Source organism: Arvicola amphibius, chromosome 11 (genome assembly GCF_903992535.2).
Source record: "Arvicola amphibius chromosome 11, mArvAmp1.2, whole genome shotgun sequence".
NCBI classification, from domain to species: Eukaryota; Metazoa; Chordata; class Mammalia; order Rodentia; family Cricetidae; genus Arvicola; species Arvicola amphibius.
The window spans coordinates 20319666-20346735 of record NC_052057.2 but is presented as its reverse complement, the minus strand read 5'-3'; the positions used below and the strand labels follow the sequence as shown (position 1 = coordinate 20346735).

At 45.1% G+C, this 27070-nt stretch overlaps 2 protein-coding genes across 4 annotated transcripts in view; both read right to left on the bottom strand.

Annotated features, from left to right (window-relative positions):
- Positions 1–4451, bottom strand: part of Mindy4b (MINDY family member 4B) — a 30625-nt gene extending 26174 nt beyond the window's left edge. The window contains 4 exon segments of the mRNA XM_042055933.1: positions 1294–1414; positions 2171–2338; positions 4082–4109; positions 4348–4451. Of these exon segments, the coding sequence (XP_041911867.1) occupies positions 1294–1414; positions 2171–2338; positions 4082–4109; positions 4348–4451 (421 nt within the window).
- Positions 4452–17863: 13412 nt separating this feature from the next.
- The window catches only part of Clrn1 (clarin 1), a 38887-nt gene continuing 29680 nt past the window's right edge, over positions 17864–27070 (bottom strand). For all 3 annotated transcript variants that reach the window (XM_038348333.1, XM_038348334.1, XM_038348335.1), the window contains one exon: positions 17864–18492. In XM_038348333.1, the coding sequence (XP_038204261.1) occupies positions 18227–18492 (266 nt within the window). In that variant the 3' untranslated portion in view covers positions 17864–18226. The remainder of the gene's footprint in view (positions 18493–27070) is intronic.

Below are 27070 nucleotides of genomic sequence, written 5' to 3'. Positions count from 1 at the left end.
AAAAGGATCCCTCCCGTTTGTCTCCTTGCCCTCCCTGCTCCATTCTTTGTGGCCTAGGAAGCCTCGCAGAGTTTGCTTCTTTATTTACAGGCAAATACCAATATAGAATCACAATTTTCTCTCTTTTCTTCCCACATAAAAAGTTGGTAAGTTTTTCAGACATGTAAATTTTAAAACGATACTCTGCATTGAAATTTCTTACAGATGACAAGAACATTATCTTTATCTTCTCAAGTAACATGCATAAACAAGCCGAAGACCCTCATCCAGAAAGCTCTGAATGTCATGGGTTTCAGATTCTGGAATATTATGTGTGCACACTGTCGTGTGTGTGTGTGTGTGTGTGTGTGTGTGTGTGTGTGTATGGTAGGACACCTTAGAAACAGGGCTCAATTAAGAATATGGAGCTAGCTACAGTTCACGTAAATCTTAAGCCCATAGCACAAAGGTGGGTGCTATGACATTCAGAGTGCCTGTGGTTTTGCTGCAACATGAGGTCAGGTGTAGAACTTCCCTCTTGTCAAGTCGGTACACAAAAGAGTTTTGGAGCATTTAGGTACCGGACTAGACGTGAACAGGTTTATTACTGTAACTTCTGAACTTTATCACAGTATGAGCGTCATAACTTCTGAGGCCTACAGCGCTCCCAGGATTACACACTACTGTTCATTATTTAGAAAGAGAACAGCTTACTGGAGACGTAAGACACAAGTTGAGATTCCATCTCAGGCTTCACAGCCAGAAATGAAGTAGAGCGTCTTGGGCCTGACGAGAGCTCTGCTGCCTCCCTGACCTCCTGTGAGCCAGGGAGAGAAAGAAGGGAGGGCAAGAGACGGAGCTGCCTGTGAGGAAGGGCACCTAGCCTTGGTGCCCGAGAAGCCAAATGAAGACTTTATATGATAGTTCTGTGTGGCATTTCCAGAAGAGGTTTCAGTCCCTGCTCGTTGTTCTCCAGTGGGCCCTGCACAAGCTGCAGCTTTAGTGTATGTGTCGGGCCTGACCACACAGCAAACGCGACTGCTCTTTGCCGAGACGCTTAGGCTGGTTTTGGTTGTCTTTACAACGGTCCAGGTGCATAAGCCTTTGAAGGAAGAGCTTCTTCTAACTCCAATCCTCAGCCTTTGTGGTTCTTGTGTGTGGCACAGACATTCGGAGGATGGGGGAGAGTGTGGGATATTGTTTTGGAGGCTTGAGTGTCATTATGATTTAAGAATCCTATTGGAGGACGGCCTAATCAGAGGGAGCTCCCACCCTTGCAGGTATTTCTTCCTGGCTTAACCTTACCTCACTCACCAGCCTTCAGTCGCATCTTCTGACCATGGCACAAGCTCCTTCTCACAGCCAGGACCTTGCCTCCAGCCCCGACTTGTTTGTCCCCCTCGAGGGACTCTGGTTTTATTCCCTGGCCAGGCTTCTGCCAAGACTCTCACACTCACAAGGGTCAAGACTTGAATTCAATAAACCGTCTCTGAGGCCAGAAGCTGCCAGATCACAATAGTGCCTCAAGTTCTTTTTTGTTTGTTTGTTTGTTTGTTTGTTTTGAGACAGGGACCCTGTATGTAGTGCTGGCTGTCCTGAACTCACTGTGTAGACCAGGCTGGCCTCAGACTCACAGAGATCCTCCTGCCTCTGCCTCCTGAGTGCTGGGATTAAAGGTGTGTGCCACCATGCCTGGTCTGTCAAGTTCTTTTGAAGTCTATGTATTAACAGCTCTCCAAGCGGTTTCCTTCTGAGATCAAAGCCTTGTTCTAAGACCAGATCTAGGAAGCCTCTCTCTCTCTCTCTCTCTCTCTCTCTCTCTCTCTTCTCTCTCTCTTTCCTGCCTGTCCTTTTGACACATCTGTAACACACTCATCCATCTGTCAAATAAAGGGCCTGTTCTAGTATATGCTAAACAACAAACCATTAGAGTGGAACCCTTGCCCTCCCTCACATATAACTGAGGATGTAAAGAGACCTAGAGTCTGTGAGGAAAAGACAGTCACCACCGGTGTCCTTGACAAACACCATAAATAAGTCATGTTAATTATATACTCCTTTTACCAATAACAGCCATCTGTGGTCTCATCTTCCGTAATACCCTCCCACGACAGGAGATCCAGTTCCCCAGTGCTATTGGCTGGCGGAAGATCACGTTTCATTTCATGTTTAATTGACACGCTCTACTTACTGTGGCCATCGCTGGGGAGATGGGCAAACCATTCAGTTTTGAAGAGACGGTGGAGAGTTTGGGCACAGGGCAAAAACTACGGGATGGCACCTGTTCTTGTCCTTTGGGCTGAAGTCTTCCCGGTCCGTTTCCAGTTTCCTCAGCAGATACATGGCTGCCATCATGATTCTGTACGAAATGACACCCGCCAATAAAGCGAACAGCTAGAGAAGACCTAGCTTTTATGTCTGTCAGTGTTCGGAAAATGACGTCTCACTTTTAAAGATGTCTAAGCTGCGATAAACAGTTGTGAAGGGCTAGAAAGGCCCAGTGTCTGTGTCAAAGGGGTTTCTCCTGAGCTTTGTGGGACTGGAACTGAATTGTAACTATGGAAACATAATTAATGCTACTAAGACCTTGACTTGAAATTACATTTAGAGAAGAATGCAAATGTCACCACGTCTTGTTTGGGGATGACGGCATTTTGTAAGTGTTGAATGAGTTACCTGTCTAGGTCAGGTTAGCCTTGTTATCTTGTTAACTGGACAATCAAAGAATTGGGTACTATCCTCCCCTTAATTCTTTCTGATTCATCTGTCCCCTCGAGGGACTGTGATTCTTAAAACACTCACTTCTCTCTTTTAAAAGAACAATCTATTTTTTCATGTCTTGACCCATGCTTGTGGCATTTCTGGGTTAGTTAACATCAACTCTTAATCGACTCATTCCTATACCAGTGTTATGAAAACAGCTTCCCGGCCACGAAGGGTACTGCCTTCTTAGTGTTTCTGCTCTCCTAGAGGTGAGGATGCTTTCTTATCTCATGAACACAGCATCTGATTCACAGAAGCTGATGGGCTGAGATGAATTTTGTAACCCAAATGGAAAATCACCACCTTCATACCAATGGGCTTCCCCATCCTGTGTCAAACTGTAAGTTGGCATTTATTTACGCCTTCCCTGCGAAAGCCATCTTATCTTTTGAGTGTCCTATCTCCCCAGTGGTAACTATCAAAATTTAATATTTCCAGAACTAAAGTAGAAATATTATCTTCCTGATTCTAATTTAGACTAGGGCTAAGGGGACTTTAGAAAAAAATGAGGCTTTGCTTACAAGTTCCTCACAAGAAGGGAAGTGTTTTGGCCATGCAGTTAAAATACTGACAATTCAATTGCTTAATCACACGTATTAGTGCCAGGAAAAAAAAATCACCTTAATGGTTTGTGCTGCTTTGGTTCAGAGATTGAAGTATTTCCTGAAATTCAAGGTCATTACCTTATGCTTTTAGGCTATATAGATTACAAACATCTTTCATTGTATGAGAAGCTGGAAAATGCCTTTACAATACCAGAATATAATGTTATGCCCCTTGTTTGAAAATGGCGAGGGAAAACAACTTTGCAGAAGCCAATAAAGGTAATTATGATTAAGATACTTTTCTTTAGGGACATGACCACACTCAGTTGCTACAGTGTAGCTTTGTTTTACAAGTGTAGGGACTTTTCTATTCTTATTCCACGTTTCCTAAATAATAGCAATATGGTGTGCTTATTGATGAAAAACAGTCCTTAAAAGTAGGGAGAGGCTGGGCGGTGGTGGCGACACCTTTAATCCCAATACTCAGAAGGCAGAGGCAGGCAGATCTCTGTGAGTTTGAGGCCAGCCTGATCTATAGAATGAGTTCCAGGACAGGCTCCAAAGCTACACAGGGAAACCTGTCTCAACAAAAAAGCAAATAAGAAAAAGAAGTATTGAGAGAAATTTATGAAGAAAACCTCTCCCATGGGCTTTTAACCTTCCTAATGTTTCCACATGTTCCACATGCCGGAGCCTGGGTAACATTGTGTGCAATGGATACATGCTAATCATCTGTATGACTATTTGAAGAAGCAGCTAGAGAAACAACACACTGGCTTTGAGGAAGTAATTACCTGAGAATCTGTGCTGTTGGTACTCAACCTGTACGTGAAAGAGAAAACAGCAGGTGAATCGCTGAGTCCACTCAAACCTCGCATCCTCACACCTCCCCAGTCCCCGCCTTGCTAGAGTCTGTCAGCAAAAGATGTGCGGGAGGCCTTTTAACTGTAAGTCTATGATGAAAACTTGTCATGCGACAAACAAATATCTTTGGCTCACACACCTTGGACCCCTGTTTTGGAAGAGCTAGACAATGACAGCTCTTACCTATGATTCTTACCTGAAGATTCCCCGCCATCTGTCAAGAAATAAAATTTCCCTAGTAATCTCATTTAAATCCAGCCCTGGAGGACTCTGTCCCTGGACTGAGATCTCTGTATCCATTTAGAGAAAGCGACGACTTGGAATGTGGAGGCTGTGGAGATGGGAGAAACAGCCTTACTGTGGAGAGGAGAGGCATCTGGAACACAGAGCTCAGGCTACACAGTTGCCACTCTGAGCAGATTCCATTAAACTTTCATTAGAGGTGAGGTACGTTTTTGTACTTTCGTCCACTGTGTAGGTGCCATGAATGTTTAATCCAAGATAGGTTTATAAACAAAGGGATTTCAATTACCTGCATGAAACACTATGCGGGTGTAATGGGATTGTTCCTTGGGCTAGGCTGTCTCCTGGAGAGGGTTAGTGGAGCAGAAACGTGCTGACACTGGGACTGAGAACCATCCTGATCACATAAAGAAATGTTTGTATGGGCCAAGGACGACACTGGCTAACAAGCAGATGTACGGCGTAGAATTTAGTGGACAGAAATCTGGCACAAATGCCGAAGGGCGGATGCCAAGGAGAAATCTGAAAGTCCCATCTCTCCCTGTTGGCTGAATGCATTGTACTTACCATAATTGACATAATAAAAATTATTAGTGGTCACGACCATGCAGGTTTTCCTGCCAGTTTGACAGCTGATGCAAAGACAAGGGATTTGTTACCAGCGAGTTTTGTTTCCTCTTCTGACTACTGGGTGTTAAAACTGAACATCTTTAAGAGGCCATTTTTTCTGTAGATGTTTCTGGACATAAGTTCCATAAAATCCTAGGCATGCAAAGAAGTCACTTGGATTTATTGTAGCCAAAGTGGTCAGGCCTCAGAGAACTGGTGGCTTATATTACTGCAAAGACCTTGAAGCAAAGCAAGGCACTACATGCACAGGCAAACTGTGCATTCCACAATGCACAATCCAACTTAGGAGCACTCCACCACTGTTTCTTAGATTTTGGGTGATGCTAGCCATTTCATATTTACATGCCCTGTAAATGTCTTCCAGATTTAGCATTCTCTTGTAAACCTAAGAGGTATAAATAAATCCTTTCTTATTGCTTCTCTTAAACCATAAATTTTATTCCAAAAAGATAAAAGTCTTCTTCATTTTCCTCTTTATAATTTTACAGTTTTAATGGTGGTATCAGTGTTTAATATTTATTAGGCAGCTCTACTACAGAAAAAGAAATAAGAGATTGCACAATTCTTGTTCTCAACTAATATAATAATGAGAAATGTTCTCAAAATTCCTATTTAGAAAACCGTATTAAAAAAATAAATTCTAGATGTGCCATTTAAATTATTTAGAGACCCCAAAGCCAGGAAGGGAGAACAGCTGAGAAGGCAATTTTTCTTAAGAATCATTATTAACTCTGTGTTTGGGGTTATGTTTTTGTTTAACTTGTATAGATGCTTTGAAGATAGACACATAAATCCCAGTGATTAGACAAGCCACCAATAAACATGAGGGGCACTTGCAGATGCCAAGGTGAATAATATGTTCTCATTCTCTATCATGGAGGAAACACACACACACACACACACACACACAGGAAAGGCTGTGAGGCAGCACAGAGCAGGAGCCAGAGAAAAGGCAGGCTAGCTGCACAGCCTCCTCTGGGCTTAAGCTACTTATCTCTGGGCTATAGCTCTACCTACTATAACTTGCCTTGGACAAATTATTTAATCTTTTTTTGTACATTAGTTTTTCATTTGGGAAATAGGGACGGATTGCTGTCTTTATCTATTGAGAAGTCTAATCTATGAACATGGTATAACCTCTTGTTGAGACCATGTTTATCTTCCAAATCCTCTATCAACTTAATCCAAGAGTTGGTTAAATCAAATGATGATGGCCATTTAAGCATACTCAGTATTCCTGAGCATCCCTTGCTCAGGCTCTCTTACCACTTCCATCCCCAAGTTAGATACTTGGGGATAGTTTACACTCTCACGACTCTTCCAGTCTTTCTTTTTCCTTTTCAGTTAGGTGTTGTAGAATACTATTTTAAGATGTGTTACCTTTGTTTGTGCTGTGGAACATTTGTTTAAGAATGCAAAGATGTGTTGCCTTCTTTAATGTTGCATTTGTTTAACACTGTGAAGCTTAGTTACTTTGCCCGCCTAAAATTCCTGACTGGTCTAATAAAGAGCTGAATGGCAGGAGAGGGATAGGTAGGGCTACCAGATAGAGAGAATAAATAGAAGGAGAAAAAGAGAAGAGGGAGGGGCCAAAAAAGGAGGAGTGGAGGCTTTTAGGGACCAGCCACCCAGTCACACAGCCAGATACAGAGTAAGGCCAGTCACACAGCCAGATACATAGTAAGGCATAAAGAAAAGATATACAGAAATAGAAAGGGTAAAAGCCCAGAGGCAAAAGGTAGGTGGGATAAGTTAACAAAAGCTGGCTAGAAACAAGCTGTGCTAAGGCCGGACATTCATAAGAAAGAATAAGTCTCCGTATACGTTTTTTGGGAACTAGATGATGACCCCACCCAAAGAGTAAAGAGTGAAGAAAAGCCCTACAGTTAGATGCTGGCACAGATTCCACAGGTGTAGAGGACTGATTTGGATACCAAGGGTTAGAAATGAGACCTAGGCACCTCCAGCAGAAGCCGGCAGTCTTTAGTGCATCTGGTCTGTAGCAGAAACTTGTGGAGTGGATTGCTCACATCTTGATAGATGGGATACAGGGTTCAAGGTGGGGAGTGAGCCAAGCTATAAACCCTCCCACACTCACAGTGGTCTGTTATCTGTCAGCTAGGTCCAATGTCAAAAGGTTCCACCATCTGCAAAACAGCGCCAGCAGCTGGGGACCAAGTGTTCAAACATATGCACCTGTCCCGGACAGTCCACTTTCAACCCTGGAGTCAATGCAAGCTCTGCAAACAAACAAACAAAAATGTATATACACTTAACCTACCGCCATAGGTCAATCTCAGCTGTCTTAGACATGCTCAGGGCACTTAATCAACAGAGAAGCCAAAATCACCTGATCTAAGCCTATCTTATACCAGTGTCGAATATCTCCTATAGTTTATTGAAAACCAGGAGGGCCATCTGGATAAGCTTTCCTTTGGTGCCCCAAGTATGGTTACAGAGGATCCAACAACCAATACTAACAAGTCCTAAAGCCTGCATTTCTTACTGGGAATCTTTACTTCTCTTTGTACAAATTACCATAGACATGGTGGTTCAGGAATCTGGGCGTGGCTTAGGAGCCGTGCTAAGAGTCTCCCAAGCCAGTGCACCAGTCTGGGTCTCTATCTTTGTTTAGAGCTGGAGGACTAATTCTGAACTTACACAGTTGATAGCAGAACTTACTTACTTTTTGTTTTGTTTTGAGAGAGGGTCTCACTCTGTAGCCTTGGCTGGCCTGGAACTTGCTATGTAAACCAGGCTGGTCTCAAAACTCAGAAGAGATTTTCCTGCCTCTGCCTCCGAGTACTGGAATTAAAGGCCACCACACCTGGCCCAGAACTTATTTCTTTCTTTTTTTTTTTCTTTTTTTTTTTTTTGGTTTTTTTTTTTCGAGACAGGGTTTCCCTGTAGTTTCTAGAGCCTGTCCTGGAGCTAGCTCTTGTAGACCAGGCTGGCCTCGAACTCAGAGATCCGCCTGCCTCTGCCTCCCGAGTGCTGGGATTAAAGGTGTGCGCCACCACCGCCCGGCCAGAACTTATTTCTTTATAGTGATAGAATAAGTTGCTTCAAGATGACAGGAAGAAAAGGGGTCTTTGTGTCCAAAGTCTCTGACCCTGGGAGAAATCAAGGATCCACAGGGATGGATTTGTGATCTCACTGCTTGGGAGGCTGTGGTGGAGTTCCAGGCTAGCCTCAGCTACATAGTAGCTACATAGTAACACTCTGCTAAAAAAGGAAGAAGAAGGAGGAAGAGGAGGAGGAGGAGGGAGAGGAGGAAGAGGAGGAGGAGGAGGGAGGAGGAGGGAAGAGGAGGAAGGAGGAGGGAAGAGGAGGAGGGAGGAGGGAGGGAGGGAGGGAGGGAGGAGGAGGAGGAGGGGGGGGAGGAGAATAGGTCAAACAAAACCCAACAGAGACAACCCTCCTGAAGGAATGAGAGGAGAGCAGGAAAACTGTTACTGCAGAGCACACAGCATCCTGAGTGATTGCTCATCTTTCTCCACCTCTGAACACTAAGCCATTAAACCTAAGGATCACGTGCTACAAATGATGGCCTGGAAGTTCCTCGCTGGAGAGCGCAGGCAATGTGGCACAGCCTGTTCTTTGGGTTCCTTGACTGTGTTAACAAAAGTCTGCTCTGTTTTCCTGGCCTGCCGCGACAGACACGTGGGTGTTTACACTGACAGACCGGAGACACAAAAGCTCTGCCTGGCTCCTCATGTTGCTGCCTTGTATCTGCTCGTTTTTCAGCTCTGAGCTGTTCTGTCTGGGTTTAGGGGCCACTCCAGTGTCTCAGAGTTGATGAGGAAGCAGCTCAGTCCCAGTTTGTTAAATCTTCTGGGCAGTCTTATCTAAGTCGCTTTCCTTTCTGGGCCTGAGTAAGTGAACAGAACACTGGGTTGTTCAGCATGAGACAATTCCTATGTGGTAAGCTCTGGGTGCCCAGACTCTGAATTCTACAGAATTTCTCAGTTGATTTGGGGCCCAGGGCCTCTTCTGGCCCTGATCTGTTTGTGGTTAGGTTTTGTAGCACTCTGTGCTTCTTTCATGGACATAAAAACATTCCATTTTCTTTGGAAACAGAAAGCTCCTTCAGCGGCAACAGATTTGTAACTCCGAGAGCCTAAAGCCTCGGGTATTGCTAACAAAATTAGAAAGGGGGGCAGGAAAGCTGATGTGCTGGTTAAGAAATAACGTATCAAAGCTCCTCAAGGTTCCTCACAGGTAGTGGGAGGCCACCTCTCCTCCCACCTCTTACACCGTCTGCTACGTGTGTCCAGCCTGCAGTAACCACTTATGCGACCCTTGCTAGCAATGGGGACCAGACTGTAGGTAGCATACAACCCCCCCCCCCCCCGGTCTGGCAGCTGTGACCCTAAGGCTGTGCCTCTCCTAAGATGGTAGATCAGGATTCCCCTGGCTCTTGTAACTAAATGTAATCTGATCCCTCGCCTTCCCTACTGGGAAATAAGTTATAAATAACAAAGCAGAGAGCTCTTCCATCAGAGGCTATGGTTACTAGGAGACAGGCGCGGCAGTCAGGTTCGCTGCTGCCAGTGAATATCCCTATTGCACTGTGAGCTTGGTTCTTGCCCTTGACCTTCCAGATCCTTCTTAAATAAAGATTTCTGCATAGCAAATGATTCCTTGGTGGCTTTTAAGGAATGAAGACAGTTCTAATCTGAACTGCTGCAAAGCTTTGGATGAACGGATTCACCTTCTGGTCCTCAGTTTAATTCTATTTAAACATACAAGATGGATGGGTTACATTAATGACTGGCAAACTATAGCTCGCAGTCCAAATTTATTCTTCTATCTGTTTTGAAACATCTTGTAACTGAGGAGTGATTTTTGTGTTTTAACTTATTGTTACTATTTTGGTTTCTTGAGTCAAGGTTTCCCTGTGTATCCCAGGCTGGTCACCTTCTTTAGTCTCCTAAGTGTTGGAATAACAGGCACAGGTCACCATGCTTACCTGATTTTTATGTGTTTATATGATTGAAGAACTTATAAAAGAACATTTATGACATGAAATATTATACTATTTCATAGTATATTATAGAGGATATATGATAGAAGGTCTGATAACATAATTACATATTGTTTGACAACATAAAACTTTATAAATGAAAATTGGTGTCTTTAAATAAAGTTTTAATGGGACACAAACACCCTCTGAGTTTCTGTACTGTCAATGGACACTTTGGCACACAGTAGCAGGAATGAGGAGTGGCAACAGAGATGGTAGGGTCTGCAGAACCGATCGTACTTTCTATTTAACCATCTAGAAACTCTGCCAACCTCAGGCCCCAGAGATGGACAGTCTCTTAAATCCTTATAGTTCTGCTTTACCAATTGCCTGATTCTCACTGCAAATTGTTGTCTACCTTGAAAGAAATGCTAGGCTCTTGGTGACCCAGACCTGGGACAGTGGTGGAGGGTGTCTGTTACAATGGCAGGTCCTGCAAAGGACTAGGGCATGTGTAGTTCAGGGAAAAGGCAGGATGCTGAATTCAGGCTGTCTTGCTCGGTATCAGTCCAGGCCTCAGACAGGCTAAGGACGCCCGAGCTTTCCCTGAGAGTCAGGGACTGCAGTGACTCTGGAACTGGGGTGCCCTTGTATAGCAGAGAGATCCCCAAATATGCAACTGGAGCATATTGGAGGCTCAAGAATCCTTCCAATAAAAGCTCAAGTCACTGTATAGCAGAGACGTGTGGCAACTAATTATATAATGTATTGAGTATATTTGAAGTCTAAAAAAAAAGTCAATTAGGGAAAATTAAGTACTGCTTGTTTGACAATAAAAAGTGTTATTTTTCATGTGTGATATTGGTATTGCGATTTTTTAAAAAGAGTTCTGGCTTATTAAGATACTTATGAATAAAGTATATGATGTCTAGAATTTCCACAAACAATCCAGTTTGTCTCCTGCTGTTAGCTCTGCATTCCGGAGCAAAAGGAAAAGGGGGACGGGTATGCACCTTAAGAGCATGACGTGGAATTTGCACAGGGCGTGTTGCTCATTTCCATAGTTCAGAATCCTGCCACCACTAGTGTCCAGAGAGGTTGGAAATCCAGCCTCGTGGAACGGGTATCCCACCTCAGCCGTGCCTCAGCTGAAGGGAGTCATCAGCTGGATCTACAACTGGGAATGAATGCACCGCACGGAATGAGAACTTTGGGCTCTGGGCAGTGAAAAGATTTGGGAAGCCCCCAAATGTCTCACACTGAAACTTCTGAGTTCAAAGTAGTCATTTAAAAAAACTGCTGATAAACTTTACACTGATTAAAGAAAAATGAGATGGTCACTCAGACAAAGCTAAGAAAGCAGGGGATGAAGGCAGAGATTAAAGAAGGGGAGGGAATAGAGGCTTGAGGTATGTCTTCTCGGCTCTTTGTTCATCTTGGGTGACTTTTTGCAGAGCCCAAATACCACTGACCTGAGATTACCTGGGTGAGACAGGCCTGACACCTCATGCTCAGCACTGGGGAGCAGAAACAAGTGTTCCTGGGGAAGCATGCACCATCTTGTAGTACAGCTTCTTGGGGCATCATTATCTGTGCCAGTTGTGACAGTGGATCGCCTTGTATGTTGTGGGTACAAGTGTGGACTGACTCCTCACTATAGAGAATATGGGTTGAAGAATCTTCTGGATGCATTTAACCAGATATAAATGAAAGCTGATAAGATCGAGGCTTCTTCTTGTCATTTGGAGAAGAGAAAACAGACTCGTGGGGAGAGGCTTACAAAGACATGTGGCATCCCAGACGCTAACAAAGCAGATTAGGACACTGGTCAGAAAGTACCTCAGTGCCAGGAGGGCTCTTCTCCTCCCTGGCCCTACCCCATCACAGGTCTCAGCAGTCTCAGAATCCCGAGGCAGCACTGCCTTCCTTGGGAACAGTTTCTTTGTCGTGGCTGTGTAATTTTTTGGTTTTGTTTTTTGTTTTTAGAGATCCAGGGTTGACGAGCTGTGCTGATGTAGAACCTGGAATAACAGACTTAATTCTGAGGACTCAAAAGGACTTAAAAACTTGCAGAATGTCATGTGAGGAGCTTGAGGGAGGGGGACGGGAGGAGGTGATAAGCCCATTCTCTGTTGCCTGGGACTGTTAGGAGCCACGAAAGGCTAATATGACTGCTTATCTGCGTTCACATCCTGCAGACGCCAGGTGTGATGAGTGGTTTTGGTTGTTAACTTGACCACAGATGGGATTGGTTAAAACGCCCTAATGGAGGAGAACAGCTGTGAGGGATTTTTGCTTAACTTGAGGGAAGATCCACTTCTAATCTGGATCTTTGGGGTGTGAAGACATGCCTTTAATCCAGATCTTTGAGTTTGGAAGACACGGCTTTAATCCAGATCTTCTGAGGTAGGAAGAGCGACCTCTAATCTGGGCCATGCCTTCCACTGGAAGTGTATATGAGGACATGAAAGAAGACATCTTACGCTCTTTCCAGCTTGTTCTTGCCCCTCTAGCAAGACTTATTAGAGCCGATTTCCTCAGGATTTCAGTGTACATGGGAGATCAGCTGAAACATTCAGCTTATGAACTGGACAATTTCTGGATTATTTGATCTATAGATAGGCAGTCGAATGACAGCCTTTAAGTCATTCTAATAAATTCCCTATCTATCTATCTATCTATCTATCTATCTATCTATCTATCTATCTATCTACCTACCTACCTACTTATCTAGAGATTCATCCTTTTATGTTCTGATACTCTAGAGAACCCTGACTAATACAGATTTTGGTACCAGAAGTGGTTCTAGAATAACAGAAATATAAGGATGGATCCTTCAGGTACCTGGAATAGCTGTCCAGTTTGCCAACACCTACAGTTATCCGAGACTCTCCAGTTACTGAAGCCTTTCCTGGGAGCTCAGCACTGAAAGACCATGGTGTGAACTATCCTACAAACTTAAGGAAATTAATTCACTTGCTTATCCTTACCCACTAAGTGTGGGTGGCAAAGGATTTGGTGACTCTATATAAAACTTTTGACAATTTGTGGAAAAATAAGGGAAATGGTGATGTTGATTGGTTGATCCTAGCATCTCTGGATACATTGATAAAGGAAACGAATGAGGTCTGTGATAAAACTAACCAACTTTTACCATCCCAGAATATGGTAAAGGACAACAATGAACCTAATGATAAAATTGACAGGACCCGGATGTGTATAAACAGCCTAAATGGTTCTAAGTGTGCCCTGGAAGAGAACCATCTTTCTAGCAGCCTCAAGTTTAAGTTGTGGAAGATCAACCTAAAGCTTTCATTATAAGGTTGGCTGAATTACATCAAGTCTCGGTCTCAGGGGGTGTTGGCTGTTAACGTAAGAGCATTAATCCTGTAACTTGGCATGGGGATGTGCGGGAGGACCCTATTGAAGTTTAGAATTTCTCATTCTCAAGGGGTCATCTCACCTGAGGAAGTAGTTGCTCCATCCCCAGCAGATGCACCCTCCCAATCCCCTCACCTAAAATATTGTCTCTTGCTCCTTTGATTGAGGAAATCAATCCTTCATTCTCTACTAAAGCAGTGGTGATTTTTATTGGAAGGAGATGCCAGGCAAAACAATACTGGTGTCCCTCAGAGCCCAGCCTCTAGACCTATAACCAGACTTTAGGCAAAACAGGCTCCTAGAGGAGAGATAGAAACTGTAGTCCATGAAGAAGTGCCAGAATGCATATCTGTCCTAGACAATGGTGTAGAAAGTTGTTCCTGTCCTGGGGAATGAGAGGGCTATTTTGGTTGAAAAGGCCAGATAGAAGCCTTTAGAGTTGTGTCTGCCAAAGAAAATAGTGAATCAAAACCAGCACCAATTAGGTGGTGACATCCTAGAGGGCCGGAGCAGGGTTCTCCAGAAGGTCATATGTACTTTAAACTAGTGTCCAATATATGGTATGATTTCTCTCATAGCCAGGATCCGTAGATTCAGGAATCAAGGGGTTGAAAAGGAGATAATTCCACTCATTATCACCCCTAGTGACACCTAAAAAAAATTTACTTCCTGTTTTCATAACCCTACATTCTGCTGATCTGGAAGTTTTGGTTCTAGAGTGGGGAGCCTTTCTGCCAGGAGCCACAATAAACATTCCATTGAACTTGAAGTTCAGACTTCCCCTTGGCCACTTGGAGCTTCTAATGCTCTTAAACCAACAGACTAAGAAAGGAATAACAGCGTTAGAAAGAGTAACTGATCCAGACTACCGTGGGGAGATTGGATTGCTTCTTCACAATGGCTGTAAGAAGGATTATGTTTGGAGTGAAGGGGATAGATCCTTTAGGGCATCTCTTGGTGCTGCCACAACCAGCAATTAAAGTCAATGAGAAACCATAGCAGTCTAATCCAGGCAGGGTGACAAAGGGCATGGACTCTTCAGAAATGAAGGTCTGGGCCACTCCTCAAGAAAAAGAGCCAAGAACTGCTGAGGTGGAGGAAATACAGAATGGGTGGTAGAGGAAGATATTGATAAATACCAGCTCAGGCCACGTGACTAGTTGCAGAAACAAAGATTATAACTGACGTGAGTGTTTATGTCATATTTTGTTAAGAATGCATTTGTACAGAGATGATGTTTTTCCCCTCGATTTCTTTGCCATATGATGTAACATCACTTAAGAGACTACCGACAGTTATCATATTCGAGTTTGAGATACTAAAAGAGCGCCCCTCCTGTTCTAAATCCATAATGCATCTGAGGTTGTATGAGGAATAGCTACATCATGTTAGGCGTAATTATAATCTGGTTAAATATATAGTACATTTGCAGTATTCCCATGGGATAGTTATATCATGTGTAGACGTAATTACGACCTGGTCATTCTTTTTATTTGGAAATTAATCATGACATAAGGAGATACGATTATGTGTCAGACAAGGGCTGAACTTGTGATGGCTATTATATCTTGAACTAACTAAAACCCCAAAATGCTTGTTCTTGTCTCGCTAGCAAGTCCATTCCTTCGTTGGTATTGAGGAAGAATCTGGGCATAAACCTAGTTCTACTTCCATTTTGATCAAGCTCACTTTATCGTTTTTAATTTAGTTCCTGAGGGAAAGATCTGCATTTCAGAAGGAATGCGGTCCCTGTGACCTTTGGAGCTGACTGAGGAGCATGCCATGCAGGACGTGTAGCTGAAGCTCCGCCAGTTTCTCAGGAACTCTTTGATTCATTCATGCATCAGCATGTTCCCCTGAGCGCTGCATGCAGCGACGGCAGCACTGGGGAGGTCTAGCCGTGCTGAAATGCAGTCTCCAAAATAGTTCCTCCCCCTTTGAAATTCCGGGGCCTGGTTAGTGGTAGAATGAGCTGGAAATCAAGGGAAATGCAAGGGTCAGATGGTAGGAAGGTGACCCAGTTTGGGGAATGTTAGCTATTGTTAAAAGCAGTCGGTTCTCTGGAATAGAAAGGACTTTGACTGGCAGAGTCATTCAAGAAATAATTACCCAGTGCCTCTCACAGGTCCTGGGGTTCTGAACTGGTCACAAGTTGATACATCTGAACATCTGATTACATCTTATGCATATGTTGCCTTAGCTCTGTGTAGGTGCTGTATAGTGGTAGGGTTTGGATTCGTAAAAGGTACATCACACCTTTTTCCGAAACAAACAAACGAAAGCCTAAAGCAACTCAAAAAGGTGTCGGTCTTAAAAATACTATAAACCAGCAGCTAGAAGGGACAGAAGAAAGAGTAGGACTTGGTGGCTCATCTGGTAATCCTAAATCAAGAAACCGAATCAATGATGATGCAATGGTAAATAATAAACAGGCCAAGAGCTCCGCGTGGAGTCAGGAATGAAATTAGCCCTTTGTTACAAGATGCCCCCTTGCAGTCCTAAACTGTGGCTTTACATTTTCAGTTACTAAGCTACCTTGGTATTCACCCATTAAAACAAGCCACGACAGTAAAAGCAGTTGTTTGGAAGAACTAATCCTGGTAACAATGTACTCATATGGGACCTTTCTCCTCCTGGAGGGCTCTTCCCTAGACATGTACCCCCTCCAGGCAGCATCACAGCCTGGATAGTTTGGTGCCTGGTAACCACGCTTGGGTCCTAACCTCGGCGGGGTGCTTGCCAGCCCAGCGCCAGCAGGGGGCCCTGAGTCCTCAGGAGAATGCTGGCCACCAACTGGAAGAGGGGCCCGAGCTCAGCAAAATGACTGTCAATTTCAAGGCCTTTGATCCCTATGAAGGAGCAGACAAAAGAGTGTCAGGCCAGGGCCCCACCCCAGGGCAACCCCAGGCATTTCATCTATTGAAAGAGGGACAAAGAGAGAGTGTGAACTGTGAGTGTTCAGACTGATTGTGTGTGTGTGTGTGTGTGTGTGTGTGTGTGTGTGTGTGTGTGGTGACTGGATTTTCATGGACATTCTGATGTCTTTAAAGAGCCTGTTTCCTGCTCCTGTCCAGGTAGAAAGGACTATTGTTAATCTGTCCGTGAGGTTCTCATCAGGTTTCAGTGTCTGTCACTAGCCTTCCTTTTAGAGAAGAGAGAGCAAGCAAAACGCTTGTTTTCTACAAAAAAGCTTGCTGCTACAGGGAAGTTTTCCAGGCCTCTGAGAAGTGAGGAAGAGGTGGAAGGAGAGCCATGGGAGTTCTGGGGAGGCATCCACTCCATCCTCCCTTTCCCCTCCTAACACAGTCTTGTGCCTTAGATTTTCGGCTCATGACTTCCAGGCCTGGGCATTAGTAGCTCTTCACCAAAGCAAGTCCATGCTCCTGGGCAGACTACTTGGTGGGCTTCTAGAAATGTTCAGGTGTGGTGAATTAAGGTGCAAGGACTCCATCTTGAAAACGCAGAGTGTGTCCTAATGTCTGTGTGTAAACAACACTCCACTATCAGAGTGGTTATCTCAGGTGCACAATAGCTCCTTCCTTGTAAATTATTCTAGGATAAAGTGTGTGTGTGTGCGTGCGCGTGCGTGTGCACGCGTGTGTGTGTGTGTGTGTGTGTGTGTGTGTGTTGGGGTGTCATGGAGGTTGGAGGTCGACTTGGGGATCTGTCTCAATCACCTCCACCTTATGCTTGGGTCTCTCACTGACCCTGGAACTCACTGATTAGGTTTGACTGGCTCACCGGTGAGCTCCCTGATCTCTGCCTTCCCAGTGCTGGGATTACAGACGTGTGCCACCAGGCTTCTCAGATGAGCGCCAGGGATCTGAACTCAGATATTCATGCTTCTGAGGCCAGTACTCTATCAGCTAAGCCTTCTTCCTAGTTCCCAGGTTTGTTACCCTGAGCATTTCCAAACCCTTTGTGAGCTCTAGTGTTCATGGCCAAGGCATAGTGACAACCTCTCTGTTCTTTGTTCTTTTCCAAGTGCTTTCCTGAGGATAGATAGCACATTGAGCACACAGAAGGGTCAGTTTCAGATTCACTGTGGCCTTTGGTCACCGGCAGATTAATTTGGTGGACAATTCAAGGGGGAAAGAATTTAGTTGGATCACACTTCATGACTGCCATGGCACAGCTCATGTGGTTTATACACTATCCATAATTTGGAGTTCATTAGTGCTGCAGACAGGAAGCAGGAAAATGTCTCAAGCGGGTGGGTCGCTTTCACCAGGCTGTCTAGTCGGGAGCATTTCCCACCATGCCTGGTGGCTGCTGCGATGCTGGCCACTGCAAGCATTCAGATGCAGAAGGGAAGATGCCTTTGATCCTGGCTGGCTTATTTGCAAAGGTTTTCTAGTTTTGACCATCGTAGTAGTCACAATGCCAGGCCTTAAACAAACCGTCACAAAGAACCCTTGCAAAGATTCAGGGCACTGTCACTTTAGGACACCAGCTTCACCTCCGCTTTCCGGGATCTGTGACAACACATATGTGGAGACTAGAAATAACATCTGCTTTATTAAAATATATTCCGAGAGCCTGCGGCGTTCTCCTTGGTAGGCCATGCATCTCACCCTTCGGCGAGTAAATGGAGGAAACATCTGTCCATCTATCCAGCTGCTGTGGACTAACTGTGCTAGCAGTTAACCACCAGGCAAAGCAACTTTCCAAAGCCACCCTCTGCCTCTGTTATTTTCTAGCCGGAATCTCTACTACATAGCCTGTAAACATTAACTGAAGAGGACAGGGGGCTTGGTGCTTAAGAAGTCTAAACGCACCGATGAAATTAACCATACTGAAACGTGGCCAAAGCGAACCCATTCCCTTATTGAGGAATTATGGAGATATTTACTTTTCAGTACATTAAGTCTGCAGACACATTAGTAGTCTCCGTGTCTTTAGATTTTGCAAACGGGAACTGAAATCCAGCAAGCCGTATCAGGAGCCCATTCAAAAAGTGAACAAAAAAGCAAATGAAGACCACCCAGAATGAGGTGGTATAGTTTTCATTTTGCGTCTTGTAGGCATAGGTCCCTTCTTTAAAGTTTGCAATGTTTTCCGACAGGCGGTGGATTTTCACTTCAGAGGCAAACAATATCATGACAAGACAGCCACAGGAGCCTGCAACGCAAGGAACAAACAACACGTTAGCACAAACATCACCTGATTGTCGGGGTCCAGAGAGAACATCAACGAGCAAAGCAAAGACAGCATGTCAAACACCATCCCCATTTGCATTCTTCTCCAAAATAATCCTGCTGGGAAAAGGTGGTCATGATTCTCCAATCTGTGATTGGTAGCACTTGCGGTGTGGCCGTAACCAAGGCAGGTTCGTGCAGGGAGGGAGACACTGATGGCTTGAACAGGGTAGTTAGAATCAAGCTGACCTCACTGCACCTTCAAAGCATGGTGACAAACTCCGACTACTAAGCACCCATTGTGGCTTCAAGGGAACACATTCCTCTGTACTTCACAGGGGACACAAGATAAATGTTAGTTATGTAAACCCTTGGGAAAAGTCCCTGGTTTCCCCATAGAAGGGTACCATGACCCCTCCAGCTCTCAACTGGCCACCACTGCCCAGATGAGTACCTGGAACAAAGGCAGCAGTAGATAAAATGTCATTGACCAAGAGCATCTCTCTTCTTTCTGTAGCCAAATTCACATTTTCAACTGGGTGTGTGCCCGCCTTGAATAAAGTCAGCATTATTCAGGTGAGACGAGGGTAGTTGAGGTGGAGAAGCAGAGAGGTGCCACCTCACTCCCGCCTTCTCTAAGCTGAAATATGGATGTGATGTCTTCTGGGGACATTTTGGTCCAGGTGGCATCAGAAATGGAAGCCACGGGACAGGGGAGAGAGCACTCTGATTAAAGTAGCCACTGTGCAAGTGTGAGGCCCAGGGTTCGAATCCTCAGAGCCCACATCTGGCAGGGTGGAATTACCCGGTAATTCCTGATTAGAAAGTAAAGGCAGGCATCTTTAGAGAAAGCATGCCAACAAGACTAGTCATGTCTGTGAGCCTTGGATTTAAGCAAGAGGCCCTACCTCAAAGAATAAGATGCAAGTGAGATCAAAGCTGATTCCCACCATCAGCCTTGGGCCTCCATACACATGCATGCACACATGCTTACTCAATGAGCCTCCACACACATGCATGCACACAAGAGCCTCCACACACATGCATGCACACATGCTTACTCAATGAGCCTCCATGCACATGAACCTCCACACACATGCATGCACACATGCTTACTCAATGAGCCTCCACACACATGCATGCACACATGCTTACTCAATGAGCCTCCACACACATGCATGCACACATACTCACTCAGTGAGCCTCCATGCACGTGATCCTCCACACACATGCATGCACACAAGAGCCTCCATACACATGCATGCACACATGCTTACTCAATGAGCCTCCACACACATGAACCTCCACACACATGCATACACACATACTCAGTGAGCCTCCATGCACGTGAACCTCCACACATATGCATGCACACAAGAGCCTCCACACACATGCATGCACACAAGATCATCCACACATATGCATGCACACATGAGCCTCTACACACATGCACGCACACATACTCAGTGAGCCTCCACACACATGCATGCATAGACACTCAATGAGCCTCCACACACATGCATACACACATGAGCCTCCACACAATGCATGCACACATGAGCCTCCACACAATGCATGCACACATGAGCCTCAACATACATGCATGCACACATGAGCCTCCACACACATGCATGCACACATGAGCCTCCACACACATGCAAGCACACACTCATTCAGAAAGAAATAGAAGCCATGTGCTATTGCAAAACAAGTAAGCACAATTTGAATTCCAGACACACGAAGCCACCAGGCTATCCCTGGACTTTAACCTCTATATGTCAATGTATGAAGACATTTTCTGTTTCTATTGCTTCCCTCACTTCTGTGATTCCCCCATTACCTGTCACTCGATGGGACTGTAGGCTGCGTGAGACCTCTGCCCAAGAGGGCTGCTCTAGAAACTGATCCATGGTCATCTTCTGCCCTGAGGATGAAGAAGGGGAACCTGCCTCCCTACCCGCTTCCCCCTCCCCACTTCAGGTGGATGGCCTCAGGGACAGAAGCAGGTAGCAAGTGGGGCTGGACCTGGAGCAGGATGGATGGCCCAAACTTCTGAGAGTTTCTATGGCCACTGCTCGATTTAGACTGCTACCATGCAGTTCATAGTAGCAGGTGACTGGCTGAGACGACTTTCTAACTCTGATCAGACCTGATGGATTCAAACCCAAATTCCTACCCTTATATGAAATAAGGGGATTTGAATCCCCAAATTGCATCTGCAGTTACATCATCTGTAATAGGCCGAGATTTAATGATTAGCTTTTGACACTGTAATTGATACATACAAATGATCAATTAATAGCTTGTTTTATGATGTTTATATATTCCTTTATGTTTCTTGCAAGATTTTTAAAGATCATTTATTTTATTATATTATATGTGTATGGGTGTTTGGCTCACATATATGTCTGTGCACCAAGTATGTGTCTGGTTTTCAGGAGGGACAGATAAGGTGTCAGATTCCCAAGGACTGGGGTTCCAAACAGCGTGAGTCACCTTGGAGGTGCTGGGTATTGAACCTGGGTCCTCTGCCAAAACAGCAAGCATTCTTAACCGCTGAGTCACCTCTCCAGTCTCCTTTCCTTCTTAATCGTCAAGTGCTGTCCTGCCCCACCTCACACCTCAAACACCTTACTATATCCAAAGCCATAATAAAGTGTCTTATTCCCTCAAATAAGATTATTGTTAATTCAGCATATGACTCTTTTTATTTTTTTTTATTTCAGTTACTTCAAATACTATGGGAACAGCAACATAGTGGTCTCAGTTCCCTTTCATTAATTCACTCATTCATTTTTTTTTCAGTTAGACAGATTATAAGGCAGGCACAGGGATAACAACGAGGATTCGAACTTGAAAGAAAACATCCATGGTCTCTGCTTTCAAAGAGAACACGATGAGTTACATAGCAACGCAACAATTATAAACTCATCGAGGTGAGTGACAGACACAGCAGGGAAGGCAGGGCACTATTGCTGAGGGCCAGGCAGCGTCCTCAGGGGTGTCTATAGGAAAAGCTAGCTCACAAAGGGAGGTTAGGCCGTGTGGGAGGAGAGAGTAGGTGTGAGCACAGGTCCCTGTGGCCTCTCCAAAGGCAGTCCTGGATTGCAGCACAGATAGACTGATAACCAATGGCTAGGAAGAGGAGCAGGCATGGACAGGGACGGTGGAGCCACATTTCTGCTTTGGGACTTCACAGAAACACAGCTGTCATCCTAACACTTGCGAGGTCGAGGCAGGAGGATTTCATGAAAAATAAAAAAAAAAAAATAAAGGAGAAAGAGGCAGGCAGACAGAAGGGGACAAAGTGGGGTGGGAGAGAAGAAGGGGAAGAGAAAGAAGAAGAGAAGAAGAGAAAAAGAAAGAGGAAGAGAAAGAGATAGAGGAAGAGAAGAGAAAGAGAGAAAGAGAAAGCAAAAGAGAAAGTGAAAAAGAAAGAGGAGAAAGAGACAAAGAAAGAGAAAGATAGAGAAAGAGATAGAGATAGAGAAAGAGAAAGAGATAGAGATAGAGGAAGAGAAAGCCTTCCACCCAGGGCTGGCTCCATCAAATCGCCCATCATCATACCACACAAATAGCCGAAGGCTATGGCTTCCCTGACACTTCTGCTTCCCACCCTCCTCAGCCTGGCCGCTGAGAAGATTCCTTTGTGAGATTTGTCAGCCTAACTATTTTCGTATTCCCAGCTTCAAACCAGAGCTCTCCCCTTGCAAGCCATATTATTCCCTTATTGTTAGATGCTAACAAAAAGGCCGCGATGCTGTTTTCTCTTTATCTTTTATTTGAAAATTGTAGCGAAAATGCCATTGCTGTTACTATAAGAGCTTTCTTTGTCTGAGGAGATGGTGAGTTTCAGACAGGAGAGAAACACCATTTCCTCCGTTCCTGAAAGGAAAATTCAAGCTCAGTTTCCTTTTCGAGTCGTTAAATATTTTAAAGGGATCCTTTGTTAAAGGGACAGTGTCTCCGTGAGCCTGCTTTTCAGATAAGCCACCTGCATATCTTGAGGCACAAACTGGGTCTCCTCATGAGGATCCCGAGCAGCCGGCCAGCCTATGTGGCTAACAGAGTGAACTGGGACTCTGGGTTTGAGGGTTTGACCACAGTGAACTTTCTCATCTTGAAGTCAGAGGATGGAGCCTGAGGCGGAGCCCTGACAGCCTGCCTGTGCTTCCTAAAGGGAAACAGCCCCGTGTGAACCGGGGATATTTTTGCTTCTCTTTGTCCACCTCCATCAAAGAGATGTGGGATCAAGGATAACTATTTATGACTTACCCACCAAAAGACAGAGATGAAGGCTTTTGCTGTGTGGCCTGGCTGCTTAGGTTGTGTGTGGAGAAAGGTGGGCTGAGAGACGCGAGAAATTGGGAGAACCGGGCTTGTCACATTTCCAAAATGATTCTCTATCCCAGCAAGAAGGGCCTCTATGTCCTGTCCCCTGTTTAGTGGGGTTTGCTTTATTCCTCTCTAGAAAGCTCTCCCTCCCGTAACGAGGGGTGTGCTTGAAGTCAATAGAACATGTCTACCTGGAGAGCAGGCCTGAGTTATAGGCTACACTGTGGGAACCCTAGAGCTCTTTCCCCCACAGGCCTGAGCCTATATCTAGGCTGCAGGGTCATCTGGGCAGGGTTGGCTGGTGGCTGCTGTTATATATCCCCGAACACTGCGAATGTCTCATGAATAGCCATTTGATATGCAGTTCAATGATACCGTCTCAATATATACTCAAAGCCCTTCCTAAATGAGATGAAGCCGACCTAGGAAGGGAAGTAGACCGAATGGGAGCCCATGGTGCTTCCGTCACTGACTCGTGGGCAGAGTCCACAGCAGTCAAGAATTCTAAATTAAGACCCCCTCCTAGGTCCTTCTGGAGGGCTGGTTCTGGGGGAAGAAAAACTCAGCATATTGAATTGAATAGTTTAATTAACTTTAAACATAAATGTTTAAACTCGCGGCATATGGATTCTCACTAGTATGCTCCCAAGGCCTCACACATGGTAGAATTAGGTCTGCCTGTCTCCTCTTTTGTCCCAGTGAACATGTACATCAAATTCCCTAGCTCAGCTGGAGCTACTGCGACAGGCCCCCGGCGTGTCTGTCCATCTGATCCTCACTGCTGGACTCACAGGGAAGTTAGAAGGGACCAGACTTTGCTGAGCCACACTCACACTAGAATTTGGAAACCACCCAGGTGCAAGGCCCACGTGTGCAGCCCGCACCACACACACAATGACCACAGCCGCATTCCTTTCGTCTGTCTGACTTCCCCACCATCTGGATGGTGCTGTGCTTGTACTCCCCGCCTTTAATGGCTTTGATTACTAATGTAATTTCTGACTGAATAAAATAGCTGAGTTATAGGGCTGTCATACCACAAACGAGCAGACACGAACAAACATTCACGATGGGCTAGCCACTGCATACCCGTGATTCTCATCTGGCAGCGGCAGGCCCTACAACACAGGGAACATAGGTGTCTTAGGGTTTCTCTTGCTGCAACAAAACACCATGATCGAAAAGGAAGTTGGGGAGGAAAGGGTTTACCATCACTGGAGGAAGTCAGAACAGAAACTCCAGCAAGGCAGGAACCGGGAGGCAGGAGCTGATGCAGAGGCCACGGAAGAGAGCTGCTCACTTGGTTTGTTTTCCCTACCTTGCTCAGCCTGCTTTCTTACAGAACCATGAACCAGCAGCCTAGGAAGGTCATCACCTACTGCTGAGACCTCCCCCATTGATCACTAATTGAGAAAATACCTTACACCTGGATCTCATGGAGGCTTTCCCTCAAGCGAGACTTGATAACTCTAGCTTGGCCAAACTGACACAAAGCCAGCCAGTACAACAGATCACAGCCAGTAAGAAAGTTGCTTTTTCTGTTGCTTGGCCCTGAGCTTAACTATGTTTTTGGGTGAGAACATCTGCCAGGGTGTGTAGGCCTCCAGGGTGCTGTGGGATGAAGTCTTCGTGGGGAAGAAATTCAGAAATATCCCTATTAGCACTACGCTCATATTTTGGAGAATAATAAGTTAGGATGCTAGTTCCTTTGAAAGCAATAGCCGACACATTCAGAATGAAAACACAGTTTCTCAAGTCTCTCTTAGGTGACAAAGAGGACAGACACTGTCTGTCTGACCTAGAATGACAAACCGTCGGTCATGTACTTCTTTCGACTACCGAAAGATTCAAAGCAAGGGTGGGACATTCACAACTTCATAGGTGGGGTGTTGATCGCCTGGGACTTTATACAGTCTCATTCACTGAAGGTGAAGTCCCAGAAATGGCTTGATTCCCAGGTTGAAGCTTTCTGCTTCCACACGACTTCAGACGACCATGGTAACCACAGAGAAAGTGAGCCAGGGGACAAGGAAATGGAATTGATACCAAAGAACAAAATTTGAGGCTATGATAACAAGGAATTAGGTTAGGAGGTTCCACAGAACAGAGATGCAGGAAAAGGAACAGTATCAGTTCTTCTACTATCTTCTGCAGTAGGTGGCTAAACAGCCCACAATTCCCTGAATTTTCCCAGTATCATCTTGTTGAGCGGGGCCCCAAACTCACAATGATTAATGAAAACGGTGTTTTAAAGAACACCGTTGTTGCTAGTAGATATGCAGGGCTGGTTTTCCTTTATTCGTCCATTCCACAAGCATTTTATAGTTACTGCACAATGCTGGGCACTAAGCATACATGACGAAACCAAACAAGACTTAAGACAACTTTCCTTCCCAGGACGCTGTGTTGGTAGATACAATGGAGAGATGCAATGACTACGTAAGTTAAGTATATTCCATAGCCGAGCAGAGTGTGATAGGTACCAAGGAGGATAACATAAAGCAGGCAGGAAGGATAGAAAGGTAGAATGTGTAGGGAGTGCTTATGAAGGTAAGAATCCCATAGATCCTGAAGGAAGTGAGAGAGAAGAAGGGAGAAGGAGAGAGGGGGGACACAGAGAGAGAGGAGAGAGAGAGGAGAGAGAGGGAGAGAGAAGAGAGAAAAGAGAGAGAGAGAGGAGAGAGGGAGAGAGAAGAGAGAGAAAGAGAGGAGAAAGAGGAGAGATGGAGAGAGGAGAGAGAAAATATGAAAATATGTTGAAGGAATGTTATTTCAGAGAGATGACAACCATGTGTGAAAAGGGAGCCAGGAATGTTAAGCAAAGAGGAGAGGAAGACAGAGCGGCAGAAGTCAGACATAGTACATATTCTGAGCCACAGCCATGCATTTCCATGGTGCACACAGCAGGTGAGGCTTTGGGGCTGTGGTAAGGACTTGGGCTTTGATGCTCAACAAAACAGAAAGGAAGATGTGCTTTCTGAACAGGGCAAGAGTCCCAGTAATTGTGACAGAAAAGAAGTTGAATGCATCCTTGCCTGTGCTCCTTGACATTGGTGATCTGAAAGCAAAATCCCCTGACAATCCTGGCCCTTCGCCGCTCTTCTGCACTTGGAAATGAACTCCCATGCCCACTGCTATCATGGGCTCCACCGCTACTTCCTCTTTCCTTCTTTGGTTTCTGTTCTGCGGTCTGTGCAGAGCCTAGTAGGATAGTCTCAGTCCTGGCTTTTCCACAGCCAGACATCCCTGAATCTTTCTCAGACTCTTGGGAAACATCTCCTCTGTGATGACTGAGATAGAAAAAGGTGCACATTGTTCTCAATCCGCCAATTGCTGACTATTATGTCCTGTGGGCATTGCAGAGGTTGGAGAGGCGAGGGTAGTATTAGCACTGAATCTGTGTGCAGTATAAGAGCCCTTCTATTTTTATGCTGTTCTTTATTTTGCCTGTCTTCATGTTTCAGATACGACTGTGTTTATTTTTGTTCTGTGCCATAGCTGTAATCATAATTAATTGGGCCTGTATTAGGAGCATGCCTTCTAAAGAAAGGCATAAATTGTATCTGTTTGTCTTGCTTGGTGGAACTCAAGGCACGTGCCATCAATACCACTGCAGCAAGCCCAGATTTGGGTGCTTTGAATCCTCCCACAGAGGCCTGAGAAGTGCCATGCCAACTGCAGAGACTATCCCTAGACCATTGGGGCTTTCTGCCTACGGTCCATGGCACGTCTTCCACACGAAGGTCTGGCTAAGGCTCTCTGCTCTCACTTAGGCTGCCCTGAGAGTCAAATGGATATGAGTTCAGTATGTGCAAATATCAGTGTGCCAATGTGAAAGGATGGAGCTGTCACCTCCGAGCACAGCTCCCTCTTCTGTGGTTCCTCTTTCTCTCCACCTCCTGAGCTTGGATCTTTGTATTCCCCCATCCCCCACACCCCATATTATCAGTTTTTCTCCATTATTTTGCTCCAGCTCCTCGCACAGGAGGCCACCTTTATTAGACTCTCAATGGTGACTGCGGTCTTGAAACATCCCTTTCCTACCTTTAAGCACCACAGTTGCCCAGGTTTCCTTCTCTCAATATTCCTTTGCTACCCCAATATCCCCTTCCTCTCCAATCCCAGAAGCCACTCAAGGTGTCCTTCAGAGGTGAATCTTGACCAATTTTTTTTTCTCAGTACCCCCACCCATTTTCATTCTACATAATTCCTATACCCTGGCAACA